The 26,233-nt window shown below is 40.5% G+C and overlaps 1 protein-coding gene across 13 annotated transcripts in view; it reads right to left on the reverse strand.

Moving 5' to 3' along the window:
• Positions 1-2,846: 2,846 nt before the first annotated feature.
• Positions 2,847-26,233, reverse strand: part of ptprfa (protein tyrosine phosphatase receptor type Fa) — a 291,110-nt gene continuing 267,723 nt past the window's right edge. For all 13 annotated transcript variants that reach the window (XM_027289990.1, XM_027289989.1, XM_027289987.1 and 10 more), the window contains 9 exons: positions 20,983-21,102; positions 18,960-19,114; positions 17,073-17,358; positions 15,062-15,240; positions 9,326-9,452; positions 8,900-9,025; positions 6,127-6,281; positions 5,656-5,791; positions 2,847-3,635 (listed from right to left, as the gene is read on the reverse strand). In XM_027289990.1, coding sequence (XP_027145791.1) covers positions 3,567-3,635; positions 5,656-5,791; positions 6,127-6,281; positions 8,900-9,025; positions 9,326-9,452; positions 15,062-15,240; positions 17,073-17,358; positions 18,960-19,114; positions 20,983-21,102 — 1,353 coding nt within the window. In that variant the 3' untranslated portion in view covers positions 2,847-3,566. The remainder of the gene's footprint in view (positions 3,636-5,655; positions 5,792-6,126; positions 6,282-8,899; positions 9,026-9,325; positions 9,453-15,061; positions 15,241-17,072; positions 17,359-18,959; positions 19,115-20,982; positions 21,103-26,233) is intronic.

Here is a 26,233-nt window from a genome sequence, read left to right on the forward strand (position 1 = left end):
TTTCTAATTCTGTAGTGTATGCTACACTTTTCTCTGCTACTGTAACAAGTAAATTTCCCTGTGGTGGGATGAATAAAGTATATCTAATTTAATCTAATCTAATCTAATCTAATCTAATCTAAATATGCACACCGGTTGACAGATGTGTGTGTCAGATGCACATGCGATATGAAATTGTAACAATATAGCCACGTGAGTTCATTGTAAAAAAAAAAAAAACACCCACTTGCAACAAATGTCACTTTTGGTTTCAGACACCTGCCAGGTACCATGCACCATGCAGCATTACCCAGGTAACTTCTAGAATAGCATGCAACAAAATCTCTAAACATTTATTGAACATTTATACGACACCTAATATATTCAAGTTTAGTTTTACACATTTAAAGGTTGAATTCAGGTCCTAAAAACTAAATAAAAGCCAAATATATTTCACGGGTTAGAGGTTCATGGCTTAGAGAAGCAACAGTAAAAATCAAAAATCATCCCTTTTCTGTTCATGTTGGCAGTTTCAGTAGTTAACTAATGAACATGAAATAAGATAACTACTTTAATCACTATGCAGCCTTGTCCAGGGCATACCCATACCCCTCTTCCCATTCAGCTATAGATAGGGGGTCCAGCCCCCCCACAACTCTGATGAGGATAGGCGATTACAGAAAATGGATAGATAGACGGAATAAAATGCAAATTTATACCAGCAACCTACTGCAAAATGTAGTTAAACTACTAGTTTAATGTAGTTCATTTTAGCCTCAAACAGTTACATTTAAAGAATACGAGTCTGTGGAATGGAAGTATTCAAGCACTGTTCTCGAGTACAGTATTTGAGACTCCACTAAATTATCTGTCAACTTTAGAAACTACTTACAGTACATTACAAATGCTTACAGTACACATGAATGCATCATCAATAATAATTTTACAGGTTTTCCTTATTACTAATAATGCAGTATTACTCACTCACTAAAGAAGTATTTCTTAGTAAGTTAGCAAAGAATCTAAAAACTTCTTACAGCACTGCACAATACTGCATTACAGTTAAGGTATAACACTGTTTTTTAACAGGAATATAAAAGATCCTACAGGATTGTATTCCAGTTGTGGAGGAGTCTTTATAAATTGATTTCCTGACTGTTGAAGCTTGTTAAGATCAGAGTACTTTCAGAATTCCTGACAATGTGGCATATAATTCACTCTGATCAACATCTACTTATGAAACTTCGATCATAGTTGTGAAACACTGCTAATGTGCGCCTAACTACGGGAAACAGAAGAGAGTGCAGCGAGAGACGAGTGAAAAAGGGAAGGGAGAGGTGAATGTGTGTATGTGTGTTTTATGCAACTCTGCATTTATTTTACCATCTGTCCCCCTCAGAGGAGCAAACACGGAGCGTCACCCCACAGCACACGACTGAGGTGTGAAAGAAATCCACAAATTTTATATTAAAAACCCAATTATTCAACTTTATTAACATCAAGGTTTTCAAGACATTTTCTCAGCTTTTTTTTTTATTTTTTTTTATTAACAAATAGAAAACAGATCATGTATACAACAGATAGGACCCTACATCATTACTCTGTGATTCATCCAACACCACCTTACTTTGTCATCTCATCCAGTGAAAACCACAGAGATCCACCACTGAACATTGATGCTGCTCTCTCTCAGTTACTGTCCGTCTGCAACACAGTGATAAAATAGTTGATCTATAATATATCATGAATGGGGATCCAGTGTATCTGCTTGTGTCCTCCTGTCCATGTATGCAAACAGAAAGGTGCAGGTCGTGAGATGAATGGGGAAGTCTGAAATGTGTTAGGATCATCAAATCACTCCGGCGGATGATGTCAGAGTCATGTTATGTGCAGTTTACAGTATGTGGTCGATGATGTAATGTAGCACACTGGACTATTTTTGTATCAACACAATGTCTGGAAATTTTGTGAAATGAGTATGAGCACTGAGAAGCAGATTTCATGTTAGAGGAAGTTAGACACATGTTCAGCTAAGCTAATTTAAGGAACTTTGGCAGATAGCAAGACAAGGGTAAGTGAGGAAATATGTCTTTTTGTGTGATTGTGTTGAACTGGCCCATCATACTTTCAGATCATATTCCATCTGTTAATGCTCTAAAAATCAGCTGTGAACTGTGTCAGGTTTAAAACAGGTCAAACGTTTTAGGATTTATGGTGTTAGCTGTAAAAACAACCAGGGACTGTGCATTTAAAGTTTGTTTAAAAGACAAATCTGAGGATATTCAAAAAAAAAATGTTTTTCATTACCGTGAACACACACACTGTTTAGTTTATTTTGACTCAGCCCCGCACGCACAGTCCTGCTGCCACAAATCCGCACTAGATCACTGCTGTTTAAGCAACCTTGTATAAAACCACACTGCCAACCTGTTAAGGGACAATTACTGAACTGAGCGGGCTCGATGCTGAGAGCCGCACACGAGGAAGTCCGAAAGTACCGAGAGACAGACTAACATGCTGTTTGTTTTGGTGTGTTCTTGGAATTGTGTATGGAATAAATCTGACTTTATTCTTTAAAATTGGACAATGAAACCAATCAGATGAAACTTCAGTGCTGAATCTTCTCTGATGTCACAATGGATTGTTGTTTTTGTTTTTTTTCATGCATGCAGCATGTGATCTACATTTCACATCATCACACTCATTTTACAAAAATTGTCCAGAACAGGCCTGTCTGTGTTTAAGTCTACCTGAGTCCACATTAAAAGGGGGTGTGTAACCTTTCCAGATCTCTGAAGGAAAATTAGTCAACAATTACTGACAAGAAACTCTTACAGTACATGCTAGCAGTTGTGAATCATCTTGTGTTTAGAGCAATCAGTTTATTTCATACTGCGGTTCACAAACTTTGATCTGTTGGTAGATATCATCATTCTGTCAATGTCAAGACAGGAAGTCAAAGCCACATTCCCCCTCAATAAGACCAACGGAGTAATGATAACATTAGAATATTATATCTATGGTACAAAATAAAATAATTAGCAGCTGTGAGTATATGCTCTCCAGTATTAATAACTCAGAGCATGTTGAAAATACATGTCCTTTGTGCTAATAAAATAAACAAAAGATAAGCACATTTAAAAAAAAAGAGACCCATTAAGACATAATAACCAGTGTAAGTGATTACAAAATAATTCTAAACATTCATAACAACATATTAATGATGAATATAAATGAAAAATAGCTGAAAAATAGTTTTTGCTATTAGGAGGAGGCAGAAATTGGGGAGTGACGAGAGTATTCAGTCAAGAATCAGAATGAGGCATGTCTACAAGTCTTTGAGGGTTGATTTCTCGGGACGTTTTGGTGTGGGGGGTCTGTGGCAGAATCATGGCACCAGTCCAGGAGGAGGTCGCCCGGTCCTCTCCCGTCCTCTTTCCTCTCATCTCCCCTGTTTCTTGCTGTGGTAACCTCCTGATCAAGTCCTCCTTGAAGTCTCCTCATCAGGCCGCAGGGACTGATGGAGCTGAGTGGATATGGCTCAGAGGAGACACTGAACTCTTCTGAGGGTGTCTTTCTGGGTGGGGTTATGTTGCATAGTGATCAAAGCTTCCCAGGTACTCCAGAGCAGCCCAGTAGCACAGTTGGTACTGGTCCTAGTGACAAAAAAACAATATTTTGTAAGTGGGAAGCCAGAACTAAAGCAGTAATAAATAATAAATAATAAATAATAAGAGATGCAGCAGCTGCATAATGTAAAAATATTATAAATGTCCAAAATTTTAGAATAGATTTTTAGTTTGAGAGCATGATTTCTCCTTCTCGTGCTCACATTTATTCTCCTCATGCTCACATTTCGTGCTCGCACTCAGATTTCTGCTGCTTTCTTTCAAAATGTGGGCTTGAACTCAAAAATCACATGCTTGTGCTCACATTTCTTCTTCTTGGACACAAACATTTCGCTCGCACTCAAATATTTCGGTGCACGCTCAGATCTAAATCCTGCGCTCTGAAATCTAAAGTCTATGCTCTCAAATCTAATGTGCTCGCACTCAGAACAAGAACGTCCTCTCAGGTTGAAGTGTCTGCTCAGACTTAATGATGTCCCTCCCTGCGCTTAAAATAGTGTGTATCACCAGCCAATAGGGAGACAACCTAGAGTGTGGACCAACCTTGGGTGTGTTCCTTCGCCCTTTCTGAGCGCTCCGTAGGGGCGGGTAAATGGTCTGTTTGTAAAACTGCTTCTCTCTTACAATACACCAATTTACCATATTATCCAGCTATTTGAATCGTCACCTATTTAAGACGCCAGCTTATTTATGTATAATTAAGCTTAATAATCCTAAAATGGGTTATCGTAGTTTAGATTTTTCTAATTTTATATCAGCAGGATATATTTTATATACTATAAATACTCTTAGCAGCATAGCAGAGTTATGATAGACCAATGGTTAAGTACATTGCTATCTATTGCATTTTAAACCACGGGACACCGGTTAGCATCCCGGCTGCTGCACTCTTGCTGCATGTCATATTATGATTTTAAATTTAAATGAATAAGTTACTGTTACAGTAATAGAATCCTGTAACCAGTTGATTCTCTTATTGAAATGTTTAACAAGAGATGATGGCTGAATAGGCTAGGCTACGTGATTAAAAAGGTATAGCCTAATGAAAAATAAGCTGTGATGATTTTTGCCACTTATCTAAGCAAAGACCCTCCAGAAAGTTGAGAGGAACCTGTCATTCAACAAATACTATTTTAAGCTTCAGGGAGGGACATCCTTGAAACCTGAGAGGACGTGCTTGTACTGCAAGCACATTAGATCTGAGCGCACACAGGACATATTTGAGTGCGAGTGAAATGTTTGTGTCCAAGCACACGTTTTGAAAGAAAGCAGCAGAAATCTGAGTGCGAGCACGAAATGTGAACACGAGGAGAATAAATCTGAGCACGAGAAGGAGAAATCATGCTCTCAAACTGGAAATCTACGCTCTTGAATAAAGATAGGATAATTCTTCCATACAAATGTAGTAATGTAACTTTTACTTAAAAGTGATTGTATTTTTTTAGCCTCATCAGGGCAGCAGAAACAAGCTGTGAACACAACACTGATATATTGAACTTTTAAGGGGATTTGGCAAATTTGTCAGCAAACAGTTGCTAACTTAAACATCCGGCAGCCACAGAGCAACATTAATATTTATTTGGATTGTGTCCATACGATGAATGTAGAATATTCACTCGGGTTTGAACTCTGATTTGGTTTCCAACAACATTATATCTGGCTCAGTAGCTGCTAAATGCTCCACTGTGTTCACCACTTGGTCTCTCACTGTGTCTGTCTGCAGTTTGCTGCTGAGCAGGTAGAGAGAGAGAGGTAGAGTGTTACAATGAAAACAGCTGCCTGCTGCGAGGCTCAAGTCAGCACTCAGAGGACAGTGAGAGTGAATCAGATCCAGTGTGGCATCTAGCAGAGTTATAACCAACTGAATGCCTCCTCACCCACCCCTTCCACCCATGCAGGAGAACCTGCAGTGGCTACAAAAAAACAAAAAAATCCCTAATAGAGTAAGTAAGTAAGTTTGTCCGTTCTGAGCTATTCAGACACACAAAGTGCTGCAGAGCTGAGTTTTCATATATTGAGTTTAACGTTGTGTCTCTGTGTATCATACCTCTGTCTGCACCATGGCTGGCCTCTGAGTTCGGAGCGTCTTGACAGTCTGGAAGAGGTCGACCACTCCCTCGTACCTCATCCTCTCCAGGACGATGCTCAGGGTGATGAACACACCAGTCCGCCCAACACCAGCACTGCAAACACACACACACACACACACACACACCACACACACACACACACACACACACACACACACCACACACACACACACACGCATCATTAAACTCTTTAGATAAATAATCAAGGTCATCACATCTATACACATACACATACAGTATACAAATTTGAATAGTAATTTGATAGAAGATCAGAAAACTGTCCAAGATCCTCTACCTCAGTGTCCATCTCCACCTCTTTAGTCCATCTGTACATACTCTACATACATACTCTACATGCAGCAAAGTCAACCTTTACAATTAAAATTAAACAACAACACACACACACACACACACACACACACACACACCTGCAGTGCACAGTGATTGGTCCGTCTTGTCCAAATTGCTCCTTTGTTTTATGGACTTGGCCGATGAAGTCGATGAATCCCTCTCCAGTTTTTGGCACTCCTTGCTCTGGCCAGTCAGTGAACTGAAACTGCCTGATGGTCCTCGACTGGCCGTCCTAGAAACATACAGGAAAACGATGAGACACATATTGTAAGTTACTCACACACAAATGTACAGCCAACTCCTGTTTAGATGCAGTAGAGATTCATATTTATATTCATATTTAGTGTTCCTCACTGCCTTTAAAACTCACAAGAAATTACCGAACGCTGCTAATTCATTTAAACGTTGCCCAGCCAACACACAGGCTCATTCTTCTCCTTGTTAATGCATTTTTACTAACAATTAGCATAATTTTACATCAATCTTTTGTCAAAACTAGAAGAGAAATCATGTGTCGGTGACTCAAAGCAAAATGTGATTGGTGCTTTTAGTCCTTTTTGTATAATATGCTCAGATATTTCCTCTGTATTTCTTGTGTTCCACAAGATCACCAAGATAAAATATGCTTTTGTTGGTATTTCTTATGTACTGCTATACCTTAGATCTTTCCAAGAAAAAGCATACTGTATGCAGTTTTCTATGGCTGTAGTTTCTCACTCCTCCTTATAAAGTATTTTCCCAAGTTAGCTTTTGTTTTCCAGTGTTCAGCTGTGAGATATTTGTGTGACCTGGATCTGCTCTGATCAGCAAGTATAAAGACCTTTAAAATATGATAATCTCTCTTATCTACCTTCTTCTACTTTGACTGTGGCGGGGAAAAAGGCAGGTCACTGTCTAAATGAGATCATATTGAAGTTCTTTTGTGTACAACTTTAATATGATTATGGCTCCTTTTCATCCATACTGATGATAAATGTGTTTGTAAGAAAAGAACACTATAACAACCAATAATGTAATAGCATCCAATAATGTAATACCTGCCGATAACATGAAAAATGAAACCAATAACATAATAACATGCCAATAATGTAATAACTTAGTAATAACTAGACTGATTAGACTTTTTCATCTTACACTGAGCAAACACATGCAGGTCACATGACCACTGTCCTCTTCCTGAATTCTAGCAGATTCCACTAAGTGATCTAAGTACTGTATACACTTCACAGTAATGAATGAAATAATATTCCTCCATACGTGAAATTGTGTATTTACATAGCTAAGCAAATAAACAATAGTCTAAACAAAAACGAAAAATCTCTAAAGAAATTTTGAGTGTGCCTGACTCTGGCCCTGTCACCCCCATACATTATTATTGACACTGCTCAGCAAATTCAGTATTAGTACAACAAGCTGTGTCATCATTGCCTTTTTAATGGGCTCTTATTTTGAAAGGGCTCTTATTTTGAAAGACTTTTGTCTTGTCTGTGTGTGTGTGTGTGTGTGTGTGTGTGCATGCGTGTTTGTCTTGTCTGTCTGCCGATTTTCAGGCTAAAATTGTATAAAACTTTGGCCTCGGGAGTTAGAGAAAAAACAGGTGCTCCCTGCTGCTTTTGGAAATTTCTCTTCTCAAATTAACATGGGAGTAGATTGGGCAGTAGATGCGTGTTGCTGGCGCATCTTTGTGTCTGACCCTAAAACTATAAAAATGACAGCTTCAGCAGTGTTATCACTGCGACTGCCTATAAAAATGACAGCTTCAGCAGTGTTATCACTGCGACTGCCTCCAATTTTCCTACGTTTTGAGTGGTAACCATGTCTGTAGAGTGGCATTTGCGGCCTCAATTGCAGTTTACAATTTATTTTTCGACAAATTTTTCTCTCCCTCTCCACTCTAGTGATGACGTCACGCACTCTAGCTCTCAAACATTCTTCCAATACACACCCATTAATTTTTTTGCCGTGGTTTTTGGTGATTTATCGGCAAACCGTTTGGCGAAACGCTTAGAAAAGTCATAGCAATCGATTCCGGATTTGACAACTATGCCATCCACTATATCTATTTTTGATGAGCAAACTGCAAAAAAACTGCAAAATAATCTTTTATTTCCAAGAAATGCAGTCCTGTTTATGTATTATTACATTATCGGATAACAAGTATTTTAATGCTACGCCAATAACCTGATAACTTATTACATTATTGGCTCAAAAACCTTATTACATTATTGGCATGATATTACGTTTTTGGCTTTATTACATTTAAAATGGCCCAAATAATTACGTTATTGATATTACTGGTATTACATTATTGGACTTTATTACATTATCGGTTGCTATAAACACAATCCTGGTGAAATTTGGTGCAGCTCTGACTGTACTTTCTCAGTGCTGCTGGATCAGATCCATGTAAAGCAGGGGGAGTAATGGAGTCTACCACAGTGAAGTTTCTGTGATGCTTCTACATGGAGTCTGAAATTTCAAATCCCAAAGTGGGAGACTACAGAAAGTCTGTTTTTTTTGTTTGTTTGTTTTTTCTTAAGCAAAGCCCCAAGCATATCACAGGTGCACAGAGCATAGTAGAACATTTTTGGTATAAATTTGTGGAAGCGGACTGTGCATCATCAAAAGATGCAGCAGACCTGGCAGTCAAATCGCCTTTTCTACTTCCCAAGCAGTGAACTCTGTGCCCTGTGTGGGCAGAGCAAAGTCCAAATCCTCCTGCTAAAATGCACTGAAATTCACAAAATACTAAACAGACACAGCTGGAAAAAGAAACGTCTGCATTCAATGAACATGAAACTCTGCCAGTGCAAACGTACTCCCTAACAAAAATAGAGGAAGAAAACCTACCCTGGCGTCTGTGACTTTGAACTCTCTCAGGATGTACTGAGGCATGTTGTACTCAGCCATGGGGTCCACAACAAAGTACTGGTAGCGTGCAGAGCGCTCGGCAGGCCAGTACTGATGGCACTTTTCCTGAAGAATGTAAAAGAGGACATGCATCACAACACGAGCTGCATGTAATCAGGATATGTGACTTTTTGAGCAGTATAATTATGAAACTTGTGGAAAAACAAACAACAGAATATTTGTGGAGATAAATGTAGTGTCAGAAAGAATCATATGTATCTGTGTATCATACATGTGGGATGTGTACACGTACTTCTGCCTGTGTGAATCAGTGTAATGCTGTATGTGTTTAATATCACATACAGCTTGCATTTTAGTCCATTTGATGTAATGCTGTTTTATAGTTAATGACATGACATCACATACCCGTCCCATCTCGCGCAGTTTGGTGAGCATGACTACAATAGTGGAGTTGTGTTCCCACAACATCCTCCAGAAGTCCTCTGTGGTTTCGGCTAACGGGCCCTGGGTGGCCATGTACGCTTTCTGCTGCCTGTAAATTGGAACAGAGACAGGTCTGTGTTTACTCCTCGGGGTTCTGGCAGCACTGCTGTTATCTGGATTCCATTTCAACTTTCTTCATCTTCAGCCCTGGCTGTGCTCCTGCTGGAGAATTCCATTTTACTCTACTAAAAATACATGATAGCAGATAAATAATGATGCAGTGCTAAATTATGGTGTCCAGTCACATTTATGTAACCATAAACAGCCATCAGAAAATTTGTTTTGCTCAGGCTGCGATTGGATATACCGGTACTAAGTTTGAAGACATGCATGGTCAGTTGAACTAGTTTGTCTCTATTGTCTCCTTCTGCCCTCTGCCAGATTTGACTAACACCAAACAGGCCAGTCAAAGCCTCAGACAAGTGTCTTATATCCAGTATTTATTTACATCCATGTTTATTATTAGCAGTTTCTCCCTCTGCTGGCACACTGCAATATATCTTAGGCTGCATTCAGACAGATCCGGCGCTCCAGGGAAAATGTAGGTTTTTACATTCATTTGACTGCAGTGGTGTGGGATGCAGGGGTTGTTGGAGAAAGAACACAGCAACGTGCAGCGGAGAAGTTGAGCTGGAATTAACTTTTGGAAAAACTGAAGCTGAGGCTATCCAGGTGGATTCACAGACTTTAGATTTCAAAGTTTATTTATTTCCTATTATTATTTATTTGCATGCTTACACATGAAATAAAAAGAGTACTAAGGACCAGCAATCGATACCCAAAAACAACCTTAAATTAAATCATTTTAAAATACTATATATGTTAACTATGTGTTTTACTGCCACCTGTTGATTAGTGGAATTATGCGAATGCCACAGACATATTATAAAACAACAACAACAACAAAAACAGCTTGGCAGTACTAGAGGTATAGCGGCCCACATTGCCCAGCTGTTTTTGTATCCTACACATAAACTGAAGATCAGAATAAAATGTTAAATAAAATCAGATCTCTCAGCTATTGCTTGTTATTTTAAAAGAGGCACTCAAACATCTTAAATTAAATATCTACCAATAATATTTATTGATAATAACTGTTATATAAACGTACAGTATGTGATTTGCAGTAATATTGAGTTTATTCAGTTTAGCTGGATTTACTCATCACTACTCGTCCTTTAATAGCGTCTAGTTCCAGGCAATGACATCCCACAACCACAACCGGTGTTAAATGTTTCATTTTACACACACCCCTTAAAGTAAATTTGATGAGTCGGCTGTTGCTACTGTATGCACTGATATTTAAATGGTTTTGCTTGAACACAGACCCTTTTTAACAACACTGTTAAAATGACAGATGTCCTCCCAGCTGCTCAGCCAGGCTCAGTGCGATCCACTGCAGTAGTTACAGGACATGCCCACGAGGGGGCAGTGTTGAAGCGTGCATAGGGGGGAGGGGGTGTAATTCTTGAGCTGGGGTGCCAGAGAGCCAGAGCAACACACACACTTCGTATTTGTGTTACCTGTAGACATCAGTGCTCTGTCCTGTGTGTGTGTGTGTGTGGAGACACACTTGTTCTGTCCTGCTCTCAGGTTTACTTCTGTGCAACAAGCACCGGAACTATTATCTGAATACTCCATAAAACAACAACCAAATATAAACTTCAGAGCAAACATGTTGTCACTTTACCTGCAAGCTGCTGTGGCTCAGCACTGCTGAATGATGAGAGGGCATCTGACCAGTAGTTTGAAGGAGAAATCTGACTCACACTCACACATAACAGTGTTTTAAGGGGCAGATGTGGGAGGCTGAATGCGAGAACTGCGTCACTGCTGACCTCTGTGCATTCAAGCAAACAAATCGAGTGGCTGCTAATGAGCACCCAGAACTTTAAACAGTTTTAAGAAACTAAAGTTAGTTTTTTGTCAAGAAAATCCTGTGAAAATACCCAAACTAACAATGTCTCCTCCTGTCTGTGGACGAAGGAAATAGTTCACGTGTTGGGGACTATTTTCAGTGGCGGATTAATCTACATTCAGCACTCCAGATTAAGATGTTATGTCGCATTGAGTCAAAAATAAACTACAATGTATGTGTTCATGGTGATGAAGGAATGAGTGAAACAGTAAGTAGACTGCACTTGTGATTTTCTACCTCAATGGACAAACACTTTACAGTTTACAAGCTGCTGGCCTGCCCATCAGGGGCAACTCGAGGTTCAATGTGTTGCTCAAGGATGCTTCAGCATGTGGACAGAAGGAGCAGGAAATCAATCCTGGAACACATTCTACTCACTGCACAAGTAGACCACACAAGTGGACACAGATAACATAATAACTTACGTCTAGATTAAATCTTGGATCTTGAAAATGTAATTCTGCTTTGATACAACGTAAGTGTTTATTTTCCCTTTTTTGGACACAATTAATCATAACTTTGTAGTCATAAAGTAAATTGATGATATCTAAGAACACTACAACGATGCCAAAGGAAATGTGATGGGCCTGGACGAATGACAATAAAAAGACACTATGTCACCCACGGGGAGACTCTTTTCTCTCCCGGCTAATCTAAAAATCAGCAAAGACATTAATCATCAGTGGACCTAAAGCAGGTCCAATGACACCTGGGTGTTCAAACAAGCCATCTGTAACCAAACACCCGCCTGTCCATCAAAGTAGGGCACTTTAATACGGGCGCTTATGGAGGTTGAAATGTTCTGTAACCAGCCTCAAGTGGCCGCTCGAGGTATTACAGTTTTTGGCACTAGCCTTATTTCCCATCGTTGCTTGGTTTGGACCAGTTTTTGAGATAATGGCTTCCTGTTGGCACACTAGCAGCAGGAGTCGTTCTCCACCTTTCCTCCACCAACATTTTGCAGGTCTGGAGCAGCTTCCTGCTTCAACATCGACCTACTGTATATATTGGAGTCATGTGCACGCAGTTTTCCTGCGCAAAGACAAACTATTAACAACATTCCAGGTGGACCTATGTAGGTTTAGCTTATCCCAGGTACTGGTTTTGAGAATCTGGATAAACTGAGAACATACAAACATTGGCTGAACCAACAAATATAAGCAAGTTGTAGCAGATAATAGAGTCATAATAGATGTTGTCTTTAATATTAGTCAGTTAACAGTTACACAGTTATTGTAACTGAGTGCTATTAAAGGACAATAAGTGGTTTAAGTGGGAGTCTAATGTAGAAGGAATGATATAGTGGTGTAAGCCTGCCGTCTGATTTTCTATCTTTCATCACCATGGACAGACTTGAGCTGAATGACTACAGCTGATATACTCAGAGGTCACTGGACACCTCCACTAATCTTCATAATCATGTCTATCTCCTCACCCTAATCTGTCCTAATCCACACTGTGCGCTTTAATGGCTGAACTCAGAGAGTGCCCGAGCTCTCCGTATTTCACTCCACTCTTAATTACCGCAACAGGAATTAGAGAGGAATTACAGGACACCCCTGCCTCCTTCCCCATCCTCCCTTAGGTGAGGGGTGCCCGGGGGACTTCATTAGGTGCTGACAGCCGAGAATAAGATACACCCGCCCTCGCTGGAAGTAAAAAGGGAAAGTCCTGATTCATTAGCACACTCTGCCAGTGCACTGAAAAGTATCCAATTAGTGTTTACACTTTCATAAAAGATGTGTTTTTCTAAGAGGCCTGCGACAGTATGAGTGCTGACATCTAATGCAGTGTGTGTGGCTGTGATACTAAAGCTGTTTTAAATGATCACTCGCTATAAAAGGCGATTAAATGTTGAAGGACTGCTTCGTAGAAAGTTAGTGACAGACAATTTTAGCTATTCAAATGTCACTACATGTATTTTATGTATATTGACAGATAATTATCTGGATTTTCTAAATGCTTGTGTTGATTTATAGATTTACCGGATGTGTCTGGTGATATTCTACAATATATATTTTTATTCTTGTCAACAAATCTTATGCGCCCAATAGAAGCAAACCAACAATACCCCATTACCAACTACTGTGTGTGTTATTGCTCTGTGCCATAGAGCTCCATTGTTGTATTAAAAACACATCAGTGAGTCACACTGTTGCACTGGGTAACATTTTCCTCCAGTACCATGAACACGCACACACACACTGTAGTTCATTTCGAGTCCCGCTGCTCCAAATACTCACAAGAGCACCAAATGTGGATTAAACCGCCACTGAAAATAGTCCCAACAAAACAATCTGTTACTCTACGGGAACGAACTGTGTGTGGTGAAACTTCTGAAGCTGCCAGCATCCTTCATCAGTGTGCAAATGTGACACTCGCACACACACTTCACGCTGTGACGGGTCAGCCGTGTGGAGTTTGAACTTCTCTGGTTCATTACACACATGAAAAGTGCAACAAATAACAACATGTGAACATGATAGTGCCTTTCTAGTCTACCAAACACTCACGCACACACCAACGTCACAACCAAGCAGCAACCTCCAATGCTGGAAAACATGGAAGTGCTAAAAACTGTAATTCCTTGAGCGGCCACTTGAAGCTGGCAACAGGACATTTTAACCCCCATAAGCCGGCGTATTAAAATGTTCAACTTCACAGCAGAGATAAACATGTTTACAGCCTGGTACAAAAAACTGTTTTGGTCTCTATAGCTAATTTCCCCGTTCATGACTCACCCGTTCAAATGATATTAAGGCTTGCATAAAATGCATAATTAATAGTGTTGCCGCTTTGATTGACAGGTAAGTGCCTTTACAGATGGTTTATTAGAGCACCCAGGCGTCATTCAGGCCCGCCTCAAGACAATGATCTTTGCAAATATTTGGATTAGCTGGGAGACTGAAGAAGAAGTACATCCAACATGGTTGCAGCCAGCATCACATATTTCTGGCTTCAATACAGCGCTTTGGAAACCTGTGGGTGACATCACTCATGCTCTGTGCAGTCTTTATGCTGTCACTGGTCACCACCATCTGGAACAATTTGGGATTTGGTATCTTGCTTCCAGGACACTTGGACTGGACTGAGGGGAGCCTTATCCGCTTACTTTTGAACTTTTGGACAATGCCAAGAAAGCTGTTTCCCCCTGCTTTCAGTCTTTCAGATAAGCTGACTAACAATGTACTTCCAGCTCTGTATTTAACACTGACATGAGACTGAGATCCATCTGAACAACTCACTCTTAGACAGAAAGTTAAAAAGAGTAATTCCAAATAAATCGGTTAATACTATTTTGGGTTGTAATGTGTTTTGTGCTGTGATCAAATCATTATTTCACTGTGTCGACTGTGTCCTGAGGTCAATCAGTAAAGAAAGTCTTGGGCACAGACGAGGATGAGGAGCTCATTTCTCTGACATGCCACCTTTCAAAGGGGTTATGCATACACAAGAGAAAAGAAAAAAGTATTAACAGACCTGTCAATAAGACCAATTTATTTTGACTACTGCCACAACAAAAAGATAGTAGGCAGTGATACACTGGACTCTATGTCAGCCTGTAATTTCGTGCTGTCAGATGCCAGAGATAAGGTCTCCACCTCCACACTCATTAGAGCGCCAGCTGTGGAGCACATCCGGTTTTGAAACAGTTCGACCATCCCTAGGCTATGCTTTTGCCTACACCTCCTCTATCTGCGCTCCAAACTTCTGCAGTGAAGCGATTTCTGTGCACTCACCTGTATCCGTCAATGAAGCTGGCGTTGATGTAGTCTGAGCCCTCCACCCCTCTGATTGGCTGCAGGCAGACACGGGTGGACTCGAAAGGCATGATGTTCACCAGACGGTTCTTGAATTTGTTACACGGCAGGTTGGCACTGATGAATCTTGAGGTATGTGCTTTAGAGTTGGCCAGTTTCTGCGGAGGCGGACATAGAGGAGGACACTGTGATTTCTGTCTGTGATGCTGCTCAGAAACCTGATCCTCAGCCCAGAGGGGACTGCACTGCAGCGTCACTACTGCACCCACCGGCTCCACTGTCCGCCTGCGGTCTTTTAAAGTGCTAATACAACCAGTCATGGTTAGGGATGTGGTGTGTGAACAAGGTTGTTAAAGGGCACAGGGAGCTCGCACTCTTATTGATGCATAAGAATGATGCACTTTGAGCTGATCCTCTTTGTTCTCTGACTTCAAATAAAAGATGTGTGAGTAGATAGACGTGTAGGTGTGTTAAAACTCACCCTGAAGACGTTGAAAAGGCCCGAAAAAAAAAAACATGCAAATGCATATCAAACCGAGGAAAATAACATTTTTGAAAGAAAGGGAATTTTTCTTTTTGGGTGGGCTAGCTTTGCTGACTGGACTTAAAGTGATTCCTTTGCACTGCAAGGGCAAATGTCAATTTGAGAAGAGCTTGTAAAAGAAATTTGTAGTGAGCTGAGGATGAAAACCTAATTATGCTCTGTGCAGATTTACAGCCGTCCTGCTTGCTTGAACAAGCAGAATAATTTGGGTTGCATCCCAGCCCCTCTCTAACACCACCCAGACAGGGGGCTGGTTAAATCACTGCGATCCCGCTTGGTGCAGTTGAGGATGGTGCAGTGCTGTACCTCACCCTATGTTAAACCAGCTAACCTGGTTGGACAGTATGTGTCAGACAGTAGTTTGTCCCGGCCCCTCTTCTCCTTCACCCTGTGACTCTGCCTCTCCTCCTGCCTGCCAGCTGAAGCTCAGAAGTTATGCTGTTGTATCCCTCTGAAGATGAAAATCCTTCTTCTACACAGCCTTGCATCACACAGCGAAAGGATGCAGCTAAACTTATTTGTACTTCAATGAAGTTGAAGACTTGTAAAGTCCATTAAAAAACAAATAGTCAGCGGCTGAGGTATCCTGACTTTCAGTTCCTGTAGAGTGTTATTGTAGTTGTTGCGGTCCTGAACAAAAAACTGCATTTAATCACACTAAAAATATATCTGGAGAAAGAGGCTTCTTGTCTCTGTGGGTTTCAGTAAACGTCTGTATCACACCTTTACTGACTTGTCAAACACAAATGTTACTAATAACACAAACTCAATCAATCAATTGCTGCATTGCATTAACTGCTGTTAATGGAGCATCATCAAACTTGTTGGTACCGCCCGTGAAAACAAATCTGCACACTCTCTGTCACACGGTAGTGCATCAATAAATATTCATGGGAGCATCATTTAGTGTGTGGACTCCAGGAGTCCAGCACCTAGCGTTCGTGTGCTTTTGTTCACCTTTTCCATTAGTACCACATGTGCCCTTCCTGGTAAGATGAATCAGAATGTCTGCTGTGGAAAACTTCTGTAATTCGAATAATCTGACGCCACTGAGGCTACCGGGAAGACGGACACACAAAAACACATCATTTCATTTTCTGAATAATTTAAATGAAAAGTTCTCTCTTAAAAAACTCTTGTAGTAACTTGTTTCCTCAGTTAGTTGTTGATAAAAATAGTGTGAATTTACAGTATGTGTGTGGGTGGCATAAGGGTTTTGACAAGAGAAGGAACATTGTCACAATACACCTTTTCTCAGGTTGTTTTCCAGTTAGCTTCAGAATTCATTATTCTTTACTACGCTATGTTGATTTTTATTTTATTTTTCCATAGTGCCACATTGAATCAAGCCAGATATGTGATTGTAGTGTCCCTCAAAACTGATATCCAGCTGCACAAACTCACCATGCCCTCCAACTGAAATCATCAAAAACAAGAGGCACCTACTTTGAACTCCAGTTCCATGGAGGTGACAGTCTCTCCAGGAGGGATCTGGGTGAGCTTCTGGATGTGGGCGTACAGGTTTCGGGCAGGGACTTCTGTGTTGCCACACGTCGCAGCTTCCAGCAGTGCCTCGTGGATGAATATGTACTGATCCTCTGTCTGCACCATGTAGTTCCTCTGAGCCCGCATGCATGTGACGTGACCATAAATGTCCACAGACTTCTCGTGCTTCATCCTCTCCAGCATGGCTTCAATCACGATGAAGCAGCCTGTCCGGCCCACACCGGCACTGACGGAGCACAAGGACAAATTTTATTGGAATCCCCATTTGTTGTTGCCTTGGTGACAACAATGTTTTCACTTCAGTGTATTTCACAGTTTAAGATTTTTGGAAGTTTCTGCACCAGCCTGATGTCAACAGGCTGACGTACAGACATTTTTTCAAATTCATAAATATGTGTTGTCCATCGCAAACGCTCATGCAGGTAGAACAACAGACAACAGACTATGCTCTGTGATCACTGTGCTTGAGCTAAACTCGAACTGGATTTCTATTGAAATAATTATAACACAGAACTTTTTTTAATGCCAGACACATGTTCTGTAGTGAAACACAAGTGTATTGCCTCAGCCCTTCATTATGGCGCGCAGTATTGATTGCAACATCACTGACCTGACTACTCTACAGCAGCGATGTGAGGGTTTCTCAGACAGCAGGGAGGGAGCTCTGTGTCGAGAGCAAAGTGGACTGTATTTTCAGATCTTTGCCTTTCTTGTTGCTTTGATATGTTTGGCATAAAACTTCACAGACCAGCTGGGCTGGTAAACATGAGTGTGCTGTGTGCAACGTACAAATAAGACTTTGATAAGACTCAATTCTCTTTTGGCATAATCAAAGGACTTTGATAACTGTCAGTAACAAACAGTTAAAGCAAAGTACGAGCATTCCTACATTGTTCTGGGTAAATAACATTATTCTCTTTCCTCTGCTACCTGAACTAAGTAGTGATGTATCATCTGACCGTATCTCAAAGCAAATAAGTGTCCACACTGAATGACGGGTTGCTGTCATGTCCTCCCTGATTCACCTCCCAGAATTCTCTGTCTTTTCTGTGTCTTTGTCTCAAAACAATGCACTGTATGAATGGTGATAATGACACAAATCTTTTGACTGCCTCAATTAAAAGGCATTTATAATACAAATTTGATACAGACACATTTGATGCTGTTATTGGCTTACTCACAGGTCTCCAACTTGCAAGTCACTCCAGCATCTATCAGTGTGTGTATCCAAAAATTCAAAATGCTCCGGTTGTTAATGGACTGGCACTGATTACTCACTTTTGCAAAAAACTTAGCTTGTAAGTTATTTTTTCCTTATTTAACATTATTTCCACTAAAACCAATTGGGAACGTTGGTTCACAAGGTGATGCAAAATGTTTATACACAATATGTATATCATAACATAATAGGTCGAGATTACCTGCTTTGATCATCATTTGACAATGTTAGTAATCCCACTCTGTCTCACAGAAAGTAGGTCGTGGCTATAAGGCAATAATGAACAATTTCAGCTGGAATTCTGGACCTGCTGCCGTCTTCTATATCTTCTGCTATCTGCTTAGTGTGGAGATAGTTCTGGTCACGTGAGACTAGTATTTCCCTGATATCATTACCCTGTGGTATAATTTTTTAAAAATGGATGCTCAAAATGACCCGTGGATGAGCCTAACTTCCGAAAACCTACAAAAAAGCCGCCCAAGATTGAAGGTGTTGCTCCACCAGTTGTTGGACACCGTTGGAAAGATGGTTTCAGACTATGTTAGGTCTGACACAAACTTTGTTTGAGACGTACAGAGGCCTTTGTGTTGATGTTAGAAGTAGCCTACCTGCAGTGGACCACCATGGGTCCAGTGTCCGGAGGATTACAAGCCTTGACTCTGCGTAGAAAGGTCAGAGTTGGGGTGGGATACTCAGGCACTCCGTGGTCAGGCCAAGCCATAAACTGGAACTGTCGAACCTCTCTCTTCTCACTTGAGCCATTCTGTTAGAGCACATACGTACACATGAACATGAAGTTTTCCTGTACACACTCAAGATTCCATGATTTGATTACATAGCCACCAACTAAAACATTCATCACAAATTATACTCCATTCATTAACTGATAAGTCGTCAGACTGATTCATGTGAGAATGTCTCATGATGCAATTACCGTACATCAGAAATGCTTTCAGAGCACCACTCAAAAGCATGAATAAAGAGCTCTTGATCAATGGTAACAATCTGAACTACGTACACTGTTATACAGGGGTGAACTTACCATTAGGCAAACACAGGCAATTGCCTGGGGCTTCCAAATGTCTCATAAAAACGGATTAATAAAGGTTTCTTCGATTTAAAGCAATTATTATTGTTTTAGTCTTAATTTGCACGCTTAAAAGAGTGCCACAAGTGGCACTTTTCATCATGAAGATGTGAGTATTAAAGCGGTCAAAATGGTAAACTATATTAAATGCTGATTAATGTTCTTATCAATTACAGTAGAAGCGTTGAGATGATTCACTAGTTAGATAATAATCCTCAACAAAGATTTTAAGGACTTTGTCTAGCTCAGGAAATAGGAGAATTTTCTCAAATTCACACTTTTTAGTTTATTCAAAGTGTTTGTTTGGTGATGAATATTATTCAACTTAAGCTGTCAGACAGAAAGAAGGACAAAGTGGCCTAAATTATTTACTCACCTTTTGTCAAAATATAACTAAAATACAGCACTTGTAGGAATGCATTTAGTAATGTTATGTTACCGTGTACAAGATTAACACTGTCTTATGCGTTGATTCTCAGAATGAGACAGTGATGGACGTGACAATAAAAAAGTCAGTGCAGTACGATAATGTGGAGGGCCCCAATGACTGGGTTTGCCTTGGGCCCCCAAATGACTAAATACACCCCTGGAGCTATGAAGGGCAAATTTTCAGTATATGCACGGTGACAATTTTCACATTTCTTCTCTTCAAACACTCATTGGGCATGAAACGTCTCACATTGCTGGATTCACCCTGGTCCACATCAACTCTGTGATTTAATACTGTAGATATGTGAACTGTAGCTGCTGTTAGCTAATGATCCTGATATTAAGATTAGCTGGGAAACAGAAGAAGCAGTACATCCAACATGGCTGAAGCCATATTTTCAGTTTTTAAATGCTGCTTCGGAAACCTATGGGTAACATCATTCATCCTCTGTCCATTCTTTATACTGTCATTGGCTCAGAGCACTGGGGGAGTGATAGTGTTTGTACCACAGGCATTTTTGGACCACCAAGAAGAGGAAGTTTTCAGGCCTGGGACGTAGAGGAATGTTGATGGGGAGGGGAGTCGGTGTTGTGCCAGACATTCAGAGTACAGACTCCAGAATACAGAGGTTTAACTTCTGTTGGTCCGGTCACACCTCAAGGGGAAAATTGTTCCGATAAACTGATCTGATCTGAGAGGAATCTCCTCAAAAATGTTAAAATTGGCTTTCATTTATTCAACTGATTTCATGGGTAACAGATGACAGAGAGATTACAGGGATCTTCAAAGACAGAACAAGATGTGCATCTAATCTCTTTCTTCGCACGTTTCACCTTGTGCTGTTGCGGAAGCCTTTGTGTTCATCTGACTGGCTTCAGTGTTATGGAAATTTTACAGATTGTAGTTAAGATCTTCATCTTAACACTGACGTAGAAGCGACCTGAGTGTTTCTTCAGACATGAAACTGTGCGTGTCTGAAACAAGCTTGTTTTTGTTCTTTCACAACAAACCACCAAAGTCCTCCAAAGTCCTCTGCTCTCTTTGAGTTAAGACTTGCTTTGCTACCAAACAGTAACTCTCCACATGCACACTATACAGTACATACAGTTCTTACCTTATAGAGGGCGAATGTGCGCACACTGTATGTAGCCAGCTCCACAGTGTCCAGCATGGTCACCTGAATCATCCCATATGTCTCTGTGCCTCGACTGGGCCAATACTGGTCACACTTCACCTGCGCACAGACACACACCAAAGGCTGTTTTCACACACATGGTTGATGTTAAAGGGACAGAAGGAGAAGAAAAGAACTGCGTATTTGTATCTCTGAATGTCCACACACATCCATCCATCCAACACTTCTCTAGGCTGTGGCTATTCATAATCCCCAGAGGATGATTCCTAAAGATTTTGCCCACACAAGAGGCTACACTGTAGGCTGCTGCCACTGTTCATGTGCACTGTTGAATATTGTCATGGTTGCAGCTATCACAGAAACATAAAGCAGAGACAACCAGGAGAATGTAAGTCCAATATACTGTAAACTCTCCTTTCAGCACTGCTTTTGGTCTCTTTGGGAAATATTTGTCTCATTAGATGCTAAATGCTCCACTATGTTCACCAGCGAGTCTCTAACTGTGCCTGCCTGCTGTTGGCATCCGAGCAGGTGGTGTACAGTGGTTTTTCGGGGATCCTTCTCAGAAAAACAGCTGCCTGCTGCGGCTCAGAACGACGCTAAAAGCGATGAGAGTGAACGAAAACAGTAAAGTTGCAGCTGGACAGCTAAACAATGAGCTGAAATATTCATTACAGAGCTCCGTAAAGCTGAGGGGAGCTGCAGATTCAACTGATAATTCTCTGCAAGTTCATCACTATGAGCCCTTTCACATTGTCACACTGTTCCCATACTCTTCTTTGATACATTGTTAGTCTAAAAATACAGACTGGAGCTACTTTAAAGGAACATTGTGTAGGATTTGGTGGCTCGCCCTACAACTACAGTGGCTATGAAACAAACAAAATACGTGAAAGTCCCTATGTAGAGTCAGTGTAAATCAATGAATGTTATATTAATAATATTGAATTAATATTATATTCTGTAAACAAAGTATCCTAAATCCAACACACTGGACCTTTAAGCGTTATAACAGTATAATACATGTGCCTTGATTTAATTGGTTTAAGTCTAAAATATTCAATAAGTCAAAGTTACGCACATGCATTCTCAGGGGTTTGTGATGTAATGCTCAAACAACAAAGTAAGACAGTTCAAACAGTATCAAAAAGACTGAGTCAGATAACAAACTGGCACAATCAGCTTGTGCCCTAGTGTTGCTGTTGTTATTACCCTCCTGACTGTGGGAGGGATGGACACAGAGGGTGATGGGGAGGGAGGAACATACATTTGGACATCAGTGCTGACTCAAGGGGACTGATGACTGCAGGCCACAGGAGCTTGGCATAGCAGATGGGGAGATTACGCTTCATAGACCTGGGTGCGGGTGTCGGTGTGTGGGGTGGGGGGGTTGTTTGGCGAGGCCTGTGGTCGAGCACAAGGCCACATGGCCTTTGGTCAAAGTGGTGTTAAGAGCCGGGTTCACCACCTGGACAAATTGCACACAGCTCATTGAGTCTTAAAGGCAAATCCAAAGTTAGGTAGAGACAGACTTTGCCTCAACCACAGCACTAGTCAAAAGTAACCTCTTGTACTGCCTGTATGACTGTTAAAATGCTCTGGTTAGGCTGGAAAGTGTATGACTTTGACTCTAGCAACCCCAGTGGTTCACATCCAACCTTAAAGGTCCATTATGTAGGATTTAGTGGCGCCCATTGAAGTTGCAGATTGCAACCAAATAAATACATTCCCACATCTCACCCTCTTCTACTAATCATGTAGGAAAAACTCTGGCTGCAAAATTCACATAAAAAGCAAAAGTTCATATCTAGATTAGTGTTTGGTTTGTCTGTTCTGGGCTACTGTAGAGAAATGGCGGTTCAACATGGCAGACTCCGCAGAAGAGGACCCTCTCTTACTGTAGATATAAAGGGCTCATTTTAAGACAACAAAAACTTCTTATTTTCAGATTATACACTACTAACAATATATTTATGGATACTGTATTCCATTTATGCCAATGGATACTCTAAGACCTTTCTCTAATGTTAACCAAATAGTTGTAGTTGCCAACGTTTTTACATCTTACTTAGATCTTAAAAGAATATGGCAGAAATGGAATATTTTTGTCAGAATTGTTATGTTTTTGTTACTAATTAATAGAATGAGCAATACAGGTACAGGTAGATACAGGTTTTCCTGGTAGGTAAGAATGAGTGACTGAGTTTGTGTAGCAGTGGTGACAACAATTATTAAGTTGTAGTAGAGATGTTTTTCCACTCCCACATGAATATTTTTAATGACTGGAAAAATGTAGAGACAGTTTTGCTATGGAAACCAGCTTGTACTGCTATACTGGAAAATACCCTGTGTCTTCTGTGTGCCAATTAGTTGGTTCTAATTTGATAAAACACAACCCTATTTATATACTGTACGTGTAAGTTGTGAACACTTCTACAAGACGGTGCCACAAGATTAGCAAATAATACAATAGCTGCCTCTGTTTATATTGTGCTTAATATGCTCCAACATTATATAGAATTTCCCAAAAAGATAAAGAGGACACCAGCTGCATGCGCTTCCTTCAATGAAGGGGCACCTAGAGGACACTTTATCACATTTTCTAGCACACTGGGCCACCACAGAGCTCACTTTATCATATGTTATCTACCACAGCGGCATCCAAGATGACACTGCATTGCTCGAGTGCTGGTGGACACTCGTGCGTTGGCTCAGGGAGGCACAGCGATCACGTACAGTGTACTGTATGGATGGTCCAGCCTGCAGCACTTGTAGGAGGAAAGTGGTTGGTATTTCTGTAATGTGATTAATATTTTAATAAACCGTGACTCGTTAAACAATGGTGCGCTGGAATACGCTCAGAGTGAAAATGTCAGCATGTGACATTAGTGAACACTGGAGTTTGTTAGTAGAAGCTGAACAGATGACAATGGACAGGCAGGGTGATCAGGTTCTGTGGCTGCCTGATGCTTGATACATGGTTTTATAGTCAATCTGCTCATATTTTTCATTACTAGTCTTGAAGAGGAATGAGGCTTTGGCTCAGCAATCAGAGTTCTCTCGTTTGCGATTTCTCTGTAACGATTGGAGAAATGACTCTCATAGATAATCCACGACATTATTACCTGCTTAAAATGTAAATGAATGTACAACTCACTGACATGCTGAGAATGCTGTAATGCGGTTTGCTGACTTTGGAAATGTCCACTTTGTTTCTGAATTCTACAGATTAAGCAGTTAATTGATGGGCGGTTAAGCAACAAATAATCTATTTCAGCTGAAAAACTGCAACTTTGAGGTGTTCCTGATCGATACTCAGCAGCACTGTTTAATGAAGTTGTTCGTCTGTTTAACATTTTGGTACAGTGCAGAACAGATCGACAACTGCTGGCTCGGATTTTCATAAATTGTGCAGTGGATATTCATGGTGCTCCTGACCTTTGCCCACGATCAGGCCAAAATTTACACTTAAACATACATTTTCGGAGGATTATTAGGTTAGGACTGTGTGCCGCAGCGCCCTCTCCAAGGTGCTGATCCCGCTATTAGGGATACCTATTTGTAAGGGCACTGTATCAAGCTTATGGAATGACTAATAATGAAGAAAATTTTCTGTATGATGTGTTTTCTCCCATCCATCACATTCATATTGAGGGATTTACCTAACATTAGAACCTAACTGTTTCATGCATTAGAAACAGAATCACTTTCACTGGACAGGAATGTGTACACATGCAAGGAATTAGACTCTGGTTCATGTTGATCTCAATGTAAATACACAGATATACACCTGCATACAGCTAAAAACAGGGACAACACGCTTGACGAGGAAATATAAACATAAAGCTACTATGTACAGATAATAAAACATAAATTGATATGACAGTAAATGCAGGATTTGTTGACAGCCGCACAAAAAGTCACAAGTTTGGTCTCAAAATTGATAACACGGCTGCATTGATTTCAGGGCATGTAAACTGTTGTGTGTGTGCGCCTCACGTCAGCAGAAACAAGTGTCAAACAGGTTATGTTTGGATATCAGCAGCAGCCATTACCTTGGCCACAGGTTGGAGGGCATCTAATATTTCCTACACCTCAGCTTGAACCACAGACGGGGTGTTATTGGCTGCAGCATGAGGGCTGATGGTCTCTGTCAAAAATAATAATGGTGCGCTGCTGTGGAATTCAGTTCTGCCCCTTGGTTGTAGAATTATTAACAGTGTGAAAGAGGGCTGACATCATTACTCATATGAACACTGTCCCTGCACTGCTAGCTCTCATCTGCCATGTGGTTGGTTGTGAACGCCTCATACCTCATGTCCACAAGCATGCTGATGCTGTTACAGAGCCAAGCTCATTTGTACTGCTGAGACTAGTGCACAAGATACAGAGCGGTATATCACCTGTATGTATGGGTGTATGGGGCATCGCTCTCTAGCCCCTGCTTTCTTGCATTTGGGTACTCACATTTGGATTTTGTTACTTTATGTGTTATTGTGTGAGTATGGACAGCCCTCACCCAGACAAGAAATGCTCAAAAAGTTGTTGCTTGTGAATTTTTAAAATTCTCTCTTGCAGCAAGAGCGGCTGAAAAAGATGAAATATTTTTATGTGTGTACTAAACTACAGAGTAAAAAATGTTGGACCACAGCTGTTTATGATGTTCTCATCCTTTCTCTAACCTCACTGTACATACAGCCTTTGTAATCAGCAGCCCTCAGGCCACATCTGGCCCAGAAGTAAGAAGAAGTGGCCCAGGATACATAAATCTGAAATCTGAAAAAATAAAGAAACTGCATAATAAGTGTATAGAAGTTGCTAATAAGTGAGCCACCTTGCTTCCTTCAGATCTCTGTTGAGAGTTGCACATGTGCAGTACTGATCAAGAGGATGTTTTTGGATAAGATAAGATAAGATAAGATAAGATAAGATAAGATAAGATAATACTTTATTGATCCCACAACATGGAAATTCACTTGTTAACAGCAGCGAAAAATAGAATCAAGGAGGGAAACACAAGTGTACATATTTACAAAAAGTACTAAAGTAGAATGTGCAGATTTAAGAATGTGCAGATTTGAAAAACAAGTACTAAGGTAGAACATAAGCGGAAAAAAAAAAGCATAGGATATATAGCGACACCGCCAATCATATCTTCGTCAGTGTCTGCAAGTCAGTTTTCTTCATTGACAGTCACAAGGAGGAAATTGCTCTACTGAAAATATGTCTC

Source organism: Larimichthys crocea, chromosome XVII, assembly GCF_000972845.2.
Source record: "Larimichthys crocea isolate SSNF chromosome XVII, L_crocea_2.0, whole genome shotgun sequence".
Classification (NCBI taxonomy): domain Eukaryota; kingdom Metazoa; phylum Chordata; class Actinopteri; family Sciaenidae; genus Larimichthys; species Larimichthys crocea.